This window comes from Lissotriton helveticus, chromosome 1_1 (genome assembly GCF_964261635.1).
Source record: "Lissotriton helveticus chromosome 1_1, aLisHel1.1, whole genome shotgun sequence".
Lineage (NCBI taxonomy): Eukaryota > Metazoa > Chordata > Amphibia > Caudata > Salamandridae > Lissotriton > Lissotriton helveticus.
This window is the reverse complement of record NC_136057.1, coordinates 1301387782-1301403744: the sequence shown is the minus strand read 5'-3', so window position 1 is coordinate 1301403744 and position 15963 is coordinate 1301387782. Positions and strand designations below refer to the sequence as shown.

At 40.8% G+C, this 15963-nt stretch overlaps 1 protein-coding gene across 2 annotated transcripts in view; it reads left to right on the top strand.

Annotated features, from left to right (window-relative positions):
• The window catches only part of MAP2K7 (mitogen-activated protein kinase kinase 7), a 266930-nt gene that overhangs the window by 99186 nt on the left and 151781 nt on the right, over positions 1-15963 (top strand). For both annotated transcript variants that reach the window (XM_078681283.1, XM_078681292.1), the window contains 2 exons: positions 8235-8379; positions 9639-9705. In XM_078681283.1, coding sequence (XP_078537409.1) covers positions 8235-8379; positions 9639-9705 — 212 coding nt within the window. The remainder of the gene's footprint in view (positions 1-8234; positions 8380-9638; positions 9706-15963) is intronic.

Below are 15963 nucleotides of genomic sequence, written 5' to 3'. Positions count from 1 at the left end.
AATCGCCACGATTCCTTGCTTCTTAGTTAAAAGTTGTTTAAGCCGCAATAGGCTCGCAAGCTCGATGCGCATGCGCATCGACAGGCGAGACCTAAAAATGTATATAAATGTTTGCTGACCAGGTGTATGGTGTGTGATCAAGAGCACTAGTTGCTCGAAACGCGTCGCCTGAGAGGTTGAAATAAATCTCCCTTACTGCAGCCTTGGGTCCGTGTCTTCATTGCAGGAGTTTGCTGATTTGAAGATTGTGTGTATATATATATATATATATATATATATATATATATATATATATATATATATATATATATATATATATACACACACACACACACACGGCGGATTCCTGTGTCATCGGGTTTTGGAGGGTTCCCTAGCAGCACAGCTCTATTCCACCCCGGGCAGTATCCACCAGGCAAGACTGAAAGCATTGCATCCTGGTACTGGTAGTTGCCGTGCATTAAGCAACTAGCCAAGGACAGCTGTCATTGGTATTTACCTGTAGGGGCGGAGCAGAGCTTAAACCTATTAGATGGGGCGTGATATTACATCTGTGAGAAGTGCCGCCATCTAACCTGCACACACCCGTGGCGCTGAGGAAGGCTTGAGAGAAGCTGAAATGCATTCACCAAAGAACGGATGATGTGGACTTTCCTTACCTGCTACATAGGAATAAATGCTGTTTTCTCCTACTCCCCTGGTGTGGCCTCTTCACTCTCGTCGTTGGAGGAGGTGGTTTGTACACATATCTCTATATCTCTCTATATATATATGTAACGCCCACCAGAGGGAAAAAAATAAAAGGAAATAGTAATCACCTGGTACCCAGAGGCGAAACCGGACGCTGTTTGAAGAACTTTTCCCCCGAAGAAGGCCGAGTGAATGGCCGAAATGCATTGGGACAATGAATTTTAACCCTGAATAAATAATGAAAATGTCTGTGATGTTGTGCGACTCGCTCTTTCCCAGCTGGGTAAGGTGTAAAGATGTTATTCACGGCATTGTCCTGCCGCGGAGTTACGCACCTCCTGAAGAGCGCCATGCCTGCCCGAAAAAGGACGACTGTGACAGAATAGCGGAAAGCTTCAGGGCAGCGGCTGCCACCAGAAACTGGATTCTGGTTCGAGTACCTATCACGCATGAAAGTGGCGTGCGGGGAAATCACGGCATTGATTTTAGGGACAGACATCGTCTACTTGATTTGGTATGCAGCCTACGGATACCAGAAAGCCTTGCAATTTGTCAAATTTGTAACGCCCACCAGAGGGAAAGAAATAAAAAAGGAAATAGTAATCACCTGGTACCCAGAGGCGAAACCAGACGCTGTCTGAAGAACTTTTCCCCCGAAGAAGGCCGAGTGAATGGCCGAAATGCATTGGGACAATGAATTTTAACCCTGAATAAATAATGAAAATGTCCGTGATGTTGTGCGACTCGCTCTTTCCCAGCTGGGTAAGGTGTAAATATATATATATCATTTCATTAGGGCTGTATTTTATCATACACTTCCTTCCAGACTAACAATACGTCACATATTAGATTCATCCTGAAACTAGAGAGTCTAGTCTGTGTTTGCTAGGAAGAGTTGAAATGTACATGCTTGTAAATATTTGTATATAGATTCGTAGGTTTGTTCATTAATATGTATTAATTTTCTGGTATAGGGGTCATTTTTGTATAATAGGCTTATTTTGAGTTTGTTGGCTTTTGATAAGAAACTGTATTTGTGTATATATATGAAATATGGAATTATTTTTACATATTTTCGTTTTTAAACAACTTTGACATCCACTTTTACCATTAATAACTTTTTAGAGAACCTGTTAGTAAACACAGCTTAGATCTGTGAATCTATGAAATTGAAATAGTTAATCAATAAGTAGCATTAGGTATCTCTAGTTGTATGGTAACGCGGCTTCTCCTTGCACTTAGTGCCTCCTATATATATTTCCAATTTGATGCACTTTTTTATACACTTATTTGCACTTTAGACTTTCGCTGCTACAATGCATTATTTTGCACAAAATAAGTATATCATAAAATAATTGTGGTTGCCTGATAACCTTTCTTTTTGTGATTTTTTGAAGAGTATTGGATTTAACCAGGAATTGCATTGACTCTATGTACTATGTGTGCCTAAAAGCAAAGAAAGACTAGCGGCGGCAGTATGTTTTCACTATTTGTTGCTCACCGGTGATCACCACTAGGGGGCGGTGATACTGTCACTATAAGCATATAAAAAAGCACTATTACCTTTAACATGTTGCAGCGTGATCAAGGGCTTTGCAGCTCGAAACGCGTCGCTGGTTCTGTTTCTGGAATAAATACCATCTGTTGCTGACTTTGCTGGTCCGTTTCCTCATTTCATGCTGGCGTGGAGGCGGTGTCTGCGAGCGCAGAGCGTGCTGAGGAGGAGCTGTTAATTACATATATATATATATATATATATATATATATATATATATTCAATACCGAAAATGTTCAACTGGGAACAATTTTATAATTAATACCAGACACGATCTACAGAAGCTCGTTTGGACTTCCATATTTTAAGTCCCCAAAAATATTGGATTACCCCAAGCTTATACGAACAAGTCATTCCTTGTTTTGACTGACACAATCGGAAGACCCCCCAAGGCATGACCATTTGAGTAAAATGATAATAAAATACAACAAGCATTTGCAATGCAATAGGTCTCGCATTAGGAAAGTTTGAGCTATTGGTCTTGTAAATGACAATTTTTTTATGAATGTGTTGGTTTTTGAAAATAGCGACATTAATAGCTTTGTCATTGACAATGCCAATAGTTTTTAACTTTCGCAAATGTGACACCTACAGCATTTGTACTGCAATATGTGTAGTATTTACGTGACTTAAATGTATTGATATTACAAATAACAATGGCTTTTAATTTTTTTAAATAATTAATACTTAAATGAAAGTTATTGTAATTTATAATGGCAATTGCTTAAACTTTTGTAAATGACTTTTGTGAAGATTATGTTCAGTGTATTTTATTGTGACGAAAATCCAAGAACAGAAGTGAAATATTAACATCTTTTTGTGACATTTGTAATAAAGCTTGAAACATTGAGAGAGCATTTTCGAACCAATTGTTGTTATGGAGAGGGAGGGGGGTGGGCTGCCTACTAATGCGTGTGGCAACAGAGAGAGACTGGGGTGCGCGCTGGAGAGGGAGGGGGTGGGCTGCCTGGTTAGGCCGAGACCTAAAAAGATGGATTTATGCCCAGATCTCTGTACTGGGGTGAATGTATGACATTGTCCTGCATTCTGTCCATCAACTGTTCTTTTCGCGATAGATATTCTACGACATCGCTCACCTTACACAAACTGAATGTATCACCAGGGAGAGTAATTGGATGCTGCCTGCCAAGAGTTCTGGAAAACATTAAATGCGAAATGAATTCACAAGGGTGAGAGAGGGTGGAGCGTTCAAGGTTCCATGTTACAATTCTACTCAAGGTTACAAGCAGGCAGTTAGGATGAAAGTTTCTCTCCAGAAGATGCAAATAAACGTAGCTAGTATTTTCAGAGTTTCAAATGCGGGGGTGGGGTGGAGGGATGGAGAGGAGGGGGGGGGTGGAGGGATGGAGAGGAGGGGGGGGATTAACACCAAAGCAGGCGAACGCGGCAACACGTTTTATGTTTGTAGACACGCTCCGTCATACTTCCAATGGGCTGAATGAGCCGGTTTCCACCTTCAATATGATGAAGCCTTGTCGTATTTGTTTGGGTAAATGCTACGGGAGAGCGGCGATTACTGTACGGGATATTCCCAAAAAGAAGTTTGGGCGGCAGGCAATTTAAATGCAGCTAGCTGTAAGGAGGCTGAATCACCTGAAACATTAAGGTCTGCATTCTCGTGGGGTCGTTAGTATATTACGGGCACATGCATCAACCTATTTAGGAAGTGCAAACGGTGCGAATCGGTAAATTCGGCCGTTTGCACTTCCTAAATACGTTTTTGGGATGCATCAAACAGAGTGACAAAATTCGCTATTTTTTGCATTTCTTAAAAATGCAAATGCAATTAAGGAATCGCATTTGTGCAATTCCTTAAATGCAATGGCCCACATGCATCAAGCATTTTTGTAGTCGCAAACGGTGCGATTCCTTAAAATCGGCCGTTTGCAAATGCAAAAGTGCTGTTTGGGATGCATCATGCCATTTTAGAAGTCACATCTTATTTACGATTTCTAAAATTGCGTTAGCATATAAGAAATCGCAATTGTGCGATTTCTTAAATGCTATGCATCATTACAGAAAAATGTGCAATTTTTAAAATTGGAAGTGCAAATTACCACGAAGTTCAACTTCGTGGTAATTTGCGAAATTGTTTAAAAATGCATTTTTTAAACTGTTAAGCTACAGACACACATGTCCTTAGGACATGTGTGTATGTAACTTATGCTGAAAAGTACATTTCATGGGTGCAGGGGGGGGTCATTTTGACCCCCCTCTCCACCCTTGAAATGCATTGATGAATTGCAATTGCACATTGTGAATTCGCAATTCCCATTCATTCCTATGGGCATTTTGGCCCATAGGAATGAATGGGAATTGTGAATTCGCAATTGAAAATTTGCATTTTTTTTGCAAATCGGTAAAAATAGCGATTTTTACCGAATTGCAAAAAAAAAGCAAAAATATTCATGCATAAGCTTTTGCGATTTCTAAATTGCGAATCGTTATTTTTCGCAATTTAGAACTCGCAAAAGCCGATATTGATGCATGTGGGCCAATGCATCATTTTTTTTAAAAATTGCCAATTTTGAAATTGGAAGTGCAAATTAACACGAGGTTGACCCTCGTGTTAATTTGCGAAATTTAAAAAAAAAAGCAAAAAAATGCATTTTTTAAACTTTCATGTTACAGACACACATGTCCTTAGGACATGTGTGTGTGAAACATGCACTTGAAAATACATTTCAAGGGTGCAGGGGGGGGTCCTTTGGGCCCCCCTCTGCACCCTTGCAATGCATCAACAAATTGCGAGTGCAAAAAAAAAAAATGCAAAACGGCTTTGATTCCCATGGGCCTCTAGGCCCATAGGAATCAATGTAATGCCATTCCTTAATTGCGATTCGCAATTAAGGAATCGCAATTTCCGAAAATTAAGAAATCCTAAAAACTTTTAGGATTTCTTGATGCATAGGATTTTGCATTTCCTAAATAGCGATTCCTTAATTTTCGCTATTTAAGAAATGCAAAATCCTAGATTGATGCATGTGGGGGTATGTCACTAAAATTGCTGCCACTTCGAATTAAAACAATTTTTTTCCTAACTACAGAATTAAGATTGTTTATTTACATAAAAAAAGATAATCTGAGACCACAGTCTTTCTAATGCAAACATATTTTTCTTCTGGGCTTCTTGAAAAGGAGCAAGCTGAAGTCAGATTAATTGCTGCATGCTGTAAGAGGGGAGTATGAATAACCAGGAAACGCAGCCGCCGGCCCTTTAAAACAGTATCCACGCTGTATGCACAAGAACACATCTTCAGATAGCAAAGATTGCATCTTTATATAATATTGCTTGGCGTTCTCGCAATGTGGCGCCTAAACTGCAGCCCTCCGCGCTGCTGAACTAGCTACAGTAAGAAATGCCAACTGAGAAAGTCACTGGCCAAACTCCCATCTGACGCTGTAACCTGGTCATATATAAAGCCTGTACCCACAGCGATCGCTGTAATAGAACTGCCTCCGAGTTCTCTGCGTGACACATATACGGCCCTTTGGCACGCATTCGAAAATAACTGCTTTAATGAATAATTCAAAGAGGAACAATATTTTTAGCAGCCTGGTCACCTCACCCTTTGGCAGGGGATCCCAGGCAGTGCACAAACACTCTGGAAAAATAGCAACTAAATATTTTGTAAGTTAGGACATGTGTGTATGTAACTTATGCTGAAAAGTACATTTCATGGGTGCAGGGGGGGGTCATTTTGACCCCCCTCTCCACCCTTGAAATGCATTGATGAATTGCAATTGCACATTGTGAATTCGCAATTCCCATTCATTCCTATGGGCATTTTGGCCCATAGGAATGAATGGGAATTGTGAATTCGCAATTGAAAATTTGCATTTTTTTTGCAAATCGGTAAAAATAGCGATTTTTACCGAATTGCAAAAAAAAAGCAAAAATATTCATGCATAGGCTTTTGCGATTTCTAAATTGCGAATCGTTATTTTTCGCAATTTAGAACTCGCAAAAGCCGATATTGATGCATGTGGGCCAATGCATCATTTTTTAAAAAATTGCCAATTTTGAAATTGGAAGTGCAAATTAACACGAGGTTGACCCTCGTGTTAATTTGCGAAATTTTAAAAAAAAGCAAAAAAATGCATTTTTTAAACTTTCATGTTACAGACACACATGTCCTTAGGACATGTGTGTGTGAAACATGCACTTGAAAATACATTTCAGGGGTGCAGGGGGGGGTCCTTTGGACCCCCCTCTGCACCCTTGCAATGCATCAACAAATTGCGAGTGCAAAAAAAAAAAATGCAAAACGGCTTTGATTCCCATGGGCCTCTAGGCCCATAGGAATCAATGTAATGCCATTCCTTAATTGCGATTCGCAATTAAGGAATCGCAATTTCCGAAAATTAAGAAATCCTAAAAACTTTTAGGATTTCTTGATGCATAGGATTTTGCATTTCCTAAATAGCGATTCCTTAATTTTCGCTATTTAAGAAATGCAAAATCCTAGATTGATGCATGTGGGGGTATGTCACTAAAATTGCTGCCACTTCGAATTAAAACAATTTTTTTCCTAACTACAGAATTAAGATTGTTTATTTACATAAAAAAAGATAATCTGAGACCACAGTCTTTCTAATGCAAACATATTTTTCTTCTGGGCTTCTTGAAAAGGAGCAAGCTGAAGTCAGATTAATTGCTGCATGCTGTAAGAGGGGAGTATGAATAACCAGGAAACGCAGCCGCCGGCCCTTTAAAACAGTATCCACGCTGTATGCACAAGAACACATCTTCAGATAGCAAAGATTGCATCTTTATATAATATTGCTTGGCGTTCTCGCAATGTGGCGCCTAAACTGCAGCCCTCCGCGCTGCTGAACTAGCTACAGTAAGAAATGCCAACTGAGAAAGTCACTGGCCAAACTCCCATCAGATGCTGTAACCTGGTCATATATAAAGCCTGTACCCACAGCGATCGCTGTAATAGAACTGCCTCCGAGTTCTCTGCGTGACACATATACGGCCCTTTGGCACGCATTCGAAAATAACTGCTTTAATGAATAATTCAAAGAGGAACAATATTTTTAGCAGCCTGGTCACCTCACCCTTTGGCAGGGGATCCCAGGCAGTGCACAAACACTCTGGAAAAATAGCAACTAAATATTTTGTAAGTTATTAGTACACTTTACAGATGTTAATAAACCACAAGGCCCCTTTCAAAAATGCCAAAGGAAATAGTAGAGCAAGTGAGATCGGCTAAGGCATATTTCTTCAATGGCCAAGTCATTAAATACAAAAATTGAAAAATCTTACAGGGAGGAAATTAAATTAAATACCTAATCAACCTTTGACATCCCTATATTCATTCACTCTTGTTCTTTTAGTGCTAACCTACAACAATCACACACGACTGGGATTCGTAAGTAATAAAAAATCACTAGTCTGCTTCACTGAAACTATTACTTTATTATGTAGCACATAAGGAATTGAGCATCTTGTGTGGAATTGAGCAGTAAGGAGTAAAAAAAAAAATCAAGCGGCAGTCGCTATTCCTTTCGATTTTAAAATGCATTAGGCAGGCGATTTCCTAAGTGGGTGACTGCTGGAGTGCACTCATGACTACTCGTTAATAAGAGTCTAAATTCAGTCTATTGAGGTACATAATCCGTTGGATTGATTGGCAGTGCTGGCTTGAACATCTCGTTTTGGGCACTGACCCATTGGCTTCTCACAATGGAGACTTTGTGGGGGTAGTACTGACTCCATAATGTCATTTTTTGTAATTGTGCACAACTGTGTGCGCCTTAAGATACGCTACAGCTCATACTCTATGATTTACAAAATTCTTTAAATCATTACTAGCGGGCAATTTAAGGTGAATGAGATGAAAATTATCTGCATAGATTTCCACTTGTTCGCTTTGTGATTTCTAACTAAAAGTTCTGAGATTTTGACATTCTTTGTCTCCCTCACTTTCTCATTATCTTTTTTTGTTTGTCTTTGCCACAGCATTACAGCTTACTCTAGCAAATGATAACAGTAGCCGCTCACCCTCCTCTGAGAACTCCCCTCCTCACCACACCCACCCCCCTCGACCACGCCACATTTTGACTCTCCCGCAGCCCCACCACCAGATGCAGAGGAGCTTGGAGAGGTAGGGCGAGCCACTGTTTACTCTCGGATATTGCACGTTTATTGTACTTTGCCTGATGTGAAAATAGGTCCTCTCTGACGCCCAGGTTGTGACCTGTCTTTCCCCCGAAGAAGTTCAGGAATTCACCTGTTGCTGTACACCAACACCTGTCCAAGCAGTGAACTCACATAAATAGTCTTTGTCTTCTCTTCTAGAAGCAGAGCAAAATACACCGAGTGCAGCACCAGTCATTCAGCTGTGCCTTGTCTTACACGTGTTTTACTTGTATATACTATATGTTTAGTAGTGAAACTCCCACTTACTGGCAAGAACAAATTCATCTTGACTCAGTCACAGCACTTTAGTTTTCCTTCCTCTTTATATGTGGTTGACACAGACTATACGCTCTGTGGCACTGTCCCAGCTCCTGTGTTCCCTTGAATCTTTTCTCATCGCAGGGTTTACAAAGATTAATGTATTTTTGCAGTGGACGGTGGTATTGAACAGTATGTAATGCTGTCACTTCTGTACAGAGAGATTATTGATACTTTCAACTGTAAAGACATTGAATCATAGGAATAGAATCTCAGACAGTTCAAATTTGGTTTCTGAAGAAGTTGGAGCCATGAGGGGATTCAGGCACAGGAGGCTAAAATGGACTTTAACTTGAGAAATGGTGGGCACCGAAACTATGAGAGTCCCTGGTAAAAAGGTTTTTATTAGGTAATCATTGCACCCAACAATGTATCTCTCCATAGAATTGTCTTTGTGGACAATGATCCTCATCTGCTGTGGGTGGAAAGCACCCTTTGCCAACAAACTAGTATTGTGTGTGAGCAACAATAGTCATTAAATTGTCACCTCTTGTGGGGCAAGAGTTGTAATTTCTATATGAGACTATTGAGCAGAAAAAAATCAGGTGGGAATACAGTGGAGCCATAGTGGGACTATGCCAACAGGAGCTTTATGCCAAATATGCCTGGTTTGCCTATGTCTTAGAAAAAGAGCAGGACCAAGAACGTCATGCTTCAGCAACCAGCGTTCAAAAGATTTGATGGCTTTCAAAGTGCGTTACCATAATCTATAAATATCATAAATGTAGATATATGTACAAACGGGAAGAATAAGAATATATCATGAACATTATTAAAAATGATGTGTAAACTGGCTTTCTTTTCTGCTTATATTGTAAACTATTATTTTATTCTTGGCCAGGCCTAATATTTTTTATAATGGAGAAAGTTGATCTTCCTTTTGGTGTCCCTTGTCTTTCCTTTCAGTATGGAGATTGACCAGAAACTTGCAGAAATCATGAAACAGACTGGGTACCTGACCATTGGAGGCCAGGTGAGAAAGTATTTTCTCAGCTCCTTCCTGCCTGTTGAGCACCTACGCAGCTTACTGATGTCTCTTTGTTTCCATTGCTTTGTTTTTACACTTCTATACACCTCCAACTGTTACTAAATACTCTTTACAGGCTCTGTTACTTAAGAGTATTAACACCATAAAGACCACCCCCTGTCCTCTTTAAAGTGTTTAACATAAGTCCAGGAATGCAGGATACATGCCCGCCAGCCAGTGCCCTCTTAAACTTAATGTGCGTTCAGTTAACACAAATTTAATTTACGTAGTCAGGTAGGATCCTGTAAGTAATGAAAATATTATTCTCCCCTGGACACCCTTGATTTAAGCATATCCCAGTGAATTGCACAATTTCCTCAATCAGTAGATCTTCATTAATACTCCGAATCATTAGAATATGACCTTTCTTTTCCATTGCTTTGTTTTCTTGGCTGATATGATGCAGATGAGTGTTTAGGAACTCAAACTGACTGATATTCACAGGGGATGTACCAAAGCATTCGTTAGTAGTAGGCTTAGGACATTGTCAAGTCCAAAGATTTGCACACCAAGCCAGTGTTGAGGGAAAAGTCTTATTGGTACTCCCTTATTTTTGAACCAGTCAGGAATCTGATCTCCAGTAATGTGTTGTAGGCAGTTATAATCTTTGTCGCCAAACCATCAGACAGAAACCTCTTATGAATGTGACACACGCCCGCCTTTCTCCTGAAAATGAGAAAAATTCTTGTGAATTAGGTGATTTGTACATATACATCTTTCTTCCATAATCTGTCCTCATTTACTGAGTTCTTGTTGCACACACTAGATATTACAGCCTAAAAATGTTTACTGTAAAAGGAGTTTCTTTGTTCACAGCTATTCTCTTTGAACACATGTTTTGAGTTTAAACAATGAAATAAGATTTTGTGTAATCACTGAAAGATTGGTGATCCTGATGGAAATGTATTGTATTTCATACTAACAACTTGATCGATAAATAAAGATATGTTTTAAGTAAAGAAAGCTAATTGTCACACACAAGATTAAGGTAATTATTTCAGAGCTGATATGCGATGGATGAAGGTAAATATTGCATCAACATAGCCATGCCCATTTTGTTAATGCTTATTATGTGGTATCCGAGGTCAAATGATGCAGCTTTGTAGCACACAATAAATGATACAAGTTGTTGGATCAATCGATCGGATTAAAAAACTGTGTGCAGCAGCTTGGGGCTTAATTATTGAATGCACTCTAGGTGTTACGAGGATATGTTGACCTTTCCCAGAGGGTATTTAAAGATTAGAAAAAACGCACCAAGATGTTTTTTTTGTGTATGACTTCTTGTTCCCTTTTTTGGTCAAAGCCTACCAGTTTGCTAAAGACATCTTTGAGACATTCTGAAAGCTTACCTTAGAATGCTTTCCGACAGTTTCTTACCATTAGTTTTGTGGTTTGTAACTCACGTTTTCTGGCTGTCTGTTTGCTGACTATGCTTTTGGCTGTCCAACTTGAGTTCGTGCCTCCAGTTGCCCAAAACCTGGTTTACTGTTGTCTCCCACGAACTCGCTTTCTGTAAACCAGCCTTTAAATCTTGTGCATTCAAAGACAGAGGTCAAATGTGAACCTATCTTTCTGAGGGAGCTTGGTGTTTTCTTTCTCTGACTTCAAAGTGAGAGAATGTATGCAACCGTCCTACTGAGTATCTATGTAAGAGTAGAGCATGTACAATTTTTTTTCTAGCACACAAAAAAAGAATTGTGCTGATGTTTCAGGATATATATCCGAATTAGTACAAATGCAGCACACATTTTTCGTAATTCTGAATTGTGTGCTGGAATCAAATACTTGAATACGATCAAAACACATCAATACAGTAGGTGGTGACATTTGCACACATTGTGTTTTGGTGCAAACTTAATTGTCATGTCAGTTGAAAATGTGTTGTCTGTAATGGCAGTGCACTATCACACTACGAGTACTCCACACTACCCACTCCATGCACTTCCACTCTGCCATGCCACTCCATTCTAAAACACTCCACTTTGCGACATGCCACTCCACTCCCCTCCAATCTAAGACACTCTACAACACTCAACTCCACTGCAATTTACTCCACTGACTATGATACTAGGTAGCTCTATGCCCCTCCACTCTACATTCCCCACTCCAATCTACCCCACTCTACTCCAATGTACCCCACTGCCCTACAATCTACCCCACTTTGCTACAATCTACCCCATTCTACTCCACTCTATCCCATCCCAGACTACCCCACTCCAATCTTTACTCCAACCTACCCTACCTCAAATTACCCACCCCAACTTACCTCACTTCACTCTGCCCCACTCTAAGCTAATCTACCCAACTCCAATCTGCTCCATTCCAATCTACCCCAGTCCGCTCAATCTAACCCAGTCAACCCCACCACACTCCAGTCTACCCCACTCCGCCCTAATCTACCTCGCTCTACTCCAATCTACCCCACTCTGTTCGAATCTGCCCATCTACCCCACTCCAATCTACCTGAGTCTACACCAGTCTAACCCACTCGCCTCTAATCTGCCCCAGTCCAGTTTACCCCACTCCATTCCAATTTACCTACTCCACTGCAATCTATCCAACTCCTCCACAATCTACACCACTCCACTCCTCCCTACCCAAATCTACCCCCTCCAATCTACCGCAGTCCACTTCACTACTATCCAATCTACCACACCCACTTCAGTCTACCCCACTACACTCAATCTAACCCAGTCACCCACACCACTGCAATCTACTCCACTCAAATCTAAACCACTCCAATCTACCCCATCCATTCCACTTAAACTGCTCCACTCTAATCTGCCCCACTCTACCCCACTGCAATCTACCTCAACCCAGTCCAATTTGCCCCACTCGACTCTACCCACTCTATTCCAATCTACCCTACACTAATCCACCCATTGCACCCCTCTATTCTCTAACATACCTCCCTACACTCCACTCTACCCACTCCACCCCAATCTATCTAACTTCACCCCAATCTAGCCCACTCCATTCTACCCCACTTCATCCCAATTTACCCTACTGTAACCCACCAAATCAGTCCCACTCCAATCTATCCCCAGTCCTCTCTACCCCACCCCACTCCATCTCACTTCACCCTATTCTACTGCACTCCAATCATCTCTACTACTACCACTGTACTCCAACCTACCCCAGTCCACTACACTACACTTTTCCCCTCTCCATTCAAGTCTACCCCACTCCACCCCTATTTACCCACTCCTCAGTCTCCCCAACTCTACTACACTTCTCCCCAATCTACCCAACTCCACCCCACCCCTCCCCTCCCCAATTTGCCCCACTCCATCCCAATCTACCCCACTCCAAACTACCCGAATCTACCCCCACTCATTCCATTCTACCCTACTATAATCCACCAAATCTCCAATCCAGTCTACCTGACTCCAACCTATACTTCCCCAATTTCCCTCACCCTCCTTCGCTTTTTCCCGCCCCTCCCCAATCTACCCCAGTATATGCCACTCTAGCGTGGTATATTGGGGTAGGATAGATCTGGTTAGTCTCCCCTACTCCAATCTACCCACTCGATCCCAATCGACCACATTCCACTGTGCCCCACTCTATCCCAGTCTACCCCATTCCACTCTACCCCAGTCTACTCCATTCCACTCTATCCCAGTCTACCCCATTCCACTCTATCCCAGTCTACCCCATTCCACTCTATCCCAGTCTACCCCATTCCACTCTATCCCAGTCTACCCCATTCCACTCTATCCCAGTCTACCCCATTCCACTCTATCCCAGTCTACCCCATTCCACTCTATCCCAGTCTACCCCATTCCACTCTATCCCAGTTTACCCCATTCCACTCTATCCCAGTTTACCCTATTCCACTCTATCACAGTTTACCCTATTCCACTCTATGCCAATCTACCCCATTCCACTCTATGCCAATCTACCCCATTCCACTCTATCCCAATCTACCCCATTCCACTCTATCCCAATCTACCCCATTCCACTCTATCCCAATCTACCCCATTTTACTCTATCCCAATCTACCCCATTCTACTCTATACCAATCAACTACATTCCACTCAGTGCCGCTCTATCTCTATCTATCCCCATTCCACGATATCTCGATCAGCCACAGTCCACTTTATCCCAATCTACCCCACTCCATGCCACTAACTTTTAGCCATTTTGAACAGCAACCACACTGGTGTACATAATGGCTAAAACACATTGCCAAAGCCAATAGCGCTCTCATAGGCTAGACCGATCGGCTTTCCCGATGCTTGTTTTTTATTGGTTAGTCAAACCTCTGAATAGTTTGTGGCCAGGTGAATGGTTTCATTTAGCACAGCATACCATATGAAGGCTAGCAGACTTCTAAAGAACGACATAAAGCACAGTCTACTATATGTAAATTGTTGGTTGCTGCTCTTTTCAGAATTGCCTCTGTAAATGAATTGTGCAGGACTGTCGCATTGAGATTGGGCCAAACCTTTTCAGAAACTACTCTATGGTTATGGCATTAGCTTTACCACTTTACTCTTGTGGTTCCCAAATATTATTGAAGATTCTACAAAGGAGAAGGAAATGTTACTTATCTGTAAACTTAGCTATTCGTTCTGTGACTTTTCATGAAATTGATGAGCCACTCATCTGCACCGCTCATGAATCTTGAGAATGTGCGTGAAGTAAATGGTTGAGCTCTGACCAAGAGCTTACTGTTAAGCCGCACATTCTGTGGCTCTAAAGCAGCATAGTTGCTTTGTGAAGCTTTAGTCCCTTACTTTTTTTTTATGTCAGGCTACCTGTCCTTTTTTGTGTTTGTTTAAACTTGGATTAAAAGCAACTTATCCCATCTGAGGTCCTCTGCACATGCTGCATCACTCAAAAGTATTGCTCCTTTGTTATCCTCCTCTTAACTATAGTCCAGTGATAGAGATTAGAAGAATCATGTTCCCCTTACACTGTTTGGCCTTTTGCAAATGTCGGGTCATTTAAAGAAGAAAGCTGCCTGTAGTAGGTCTGTGCTTTTTAAAGTTTGACTGGAGTGTTTCCAATTGCATTTGCTTGTTCTAATAACTACACATACCACCTATTAACATATATACATTACCACTTGAAAATGGAGGAAGTTATTCAGTTTCCTTAGAACACACTCAGTCAGTCAAAATACTTTATTCGGTTCATATAAAAAACCATAAAAGTATACTAAACATTTTATGTCAAGACAAAATCATTAACAAAAGCCATAAAAACACAGCAAGAATATACAGGCTAAAAATACATACAGTACCTATCCTTGTTTCATTTAAAAATTTCCTTTAAAACCGAGCGAACATTAAAAAACATCCTCAGCATCAATTAATTTAGACTAATTCATCACATTTACTAATCCCATCTAATTTTCTTCTTTAATCTTAGAGCCACAGTGGGGAAATTAGCTATATTAAACATCTCCCACGCGTTCGAGAGTAGCTGCAGATAATGGAGAGCTGGTTTACCTTGCATAAAACCTTTATCTTTTAAAATAGGGATAATAAAACGTTTACGAATATGAAGAAAGTGCTCACAACAAAAGATAAAGCGCATTGTGTCTTTAGTGGAAAAGCCATCACAAGAGCAAATCCCCAAATCTTCCTCCCTTTTCCACCCCGGAGATCCAGCAAGGAGGAAATGAAATTGATTCAACCTGTATCTAAGTAATAAAAATGGTGATTTGCGTTATTGACAATTTTCAGGTATGGCTCAATAGCACATGATGTTTTTATCAATTGGTGAGCCCTTACATTCGGTTTGACCAGCTCTCTATCTTCTCTGGCCATGCAGGCCATTGACTTATAGGATTCCTTCACCCACCTGATGTCCCCTTTCACCAATTTCTCAGGCGAGTTAAACCGTTCTGATCGTCCCAGTTTGACAGATAACTTGTAAACATAACTCAGCCAGGGGATATGGCACCCAAAATCAAGTGCTAAACAGTCTCTGAGAATTTCCTGATTCAATTCTAGTTCAGGGTTTAGCCAAATTTAAATCCATTTTAGGAGTGGGGCAATAGCTATTTGATCCTCCACAAAACCAACTCCACACTCCTGATGGACAATGTAGCCAGATGTGGATTGAGGGACAGATAAAATATTTTTCAAAAACGTATCCTCCACCACTTGAATAACCTTCACATTCTTAAAACCCCAATGGTCTGCCCCGTAGATTGCAAGGCAAATACACTTTGCATCATATATCTTT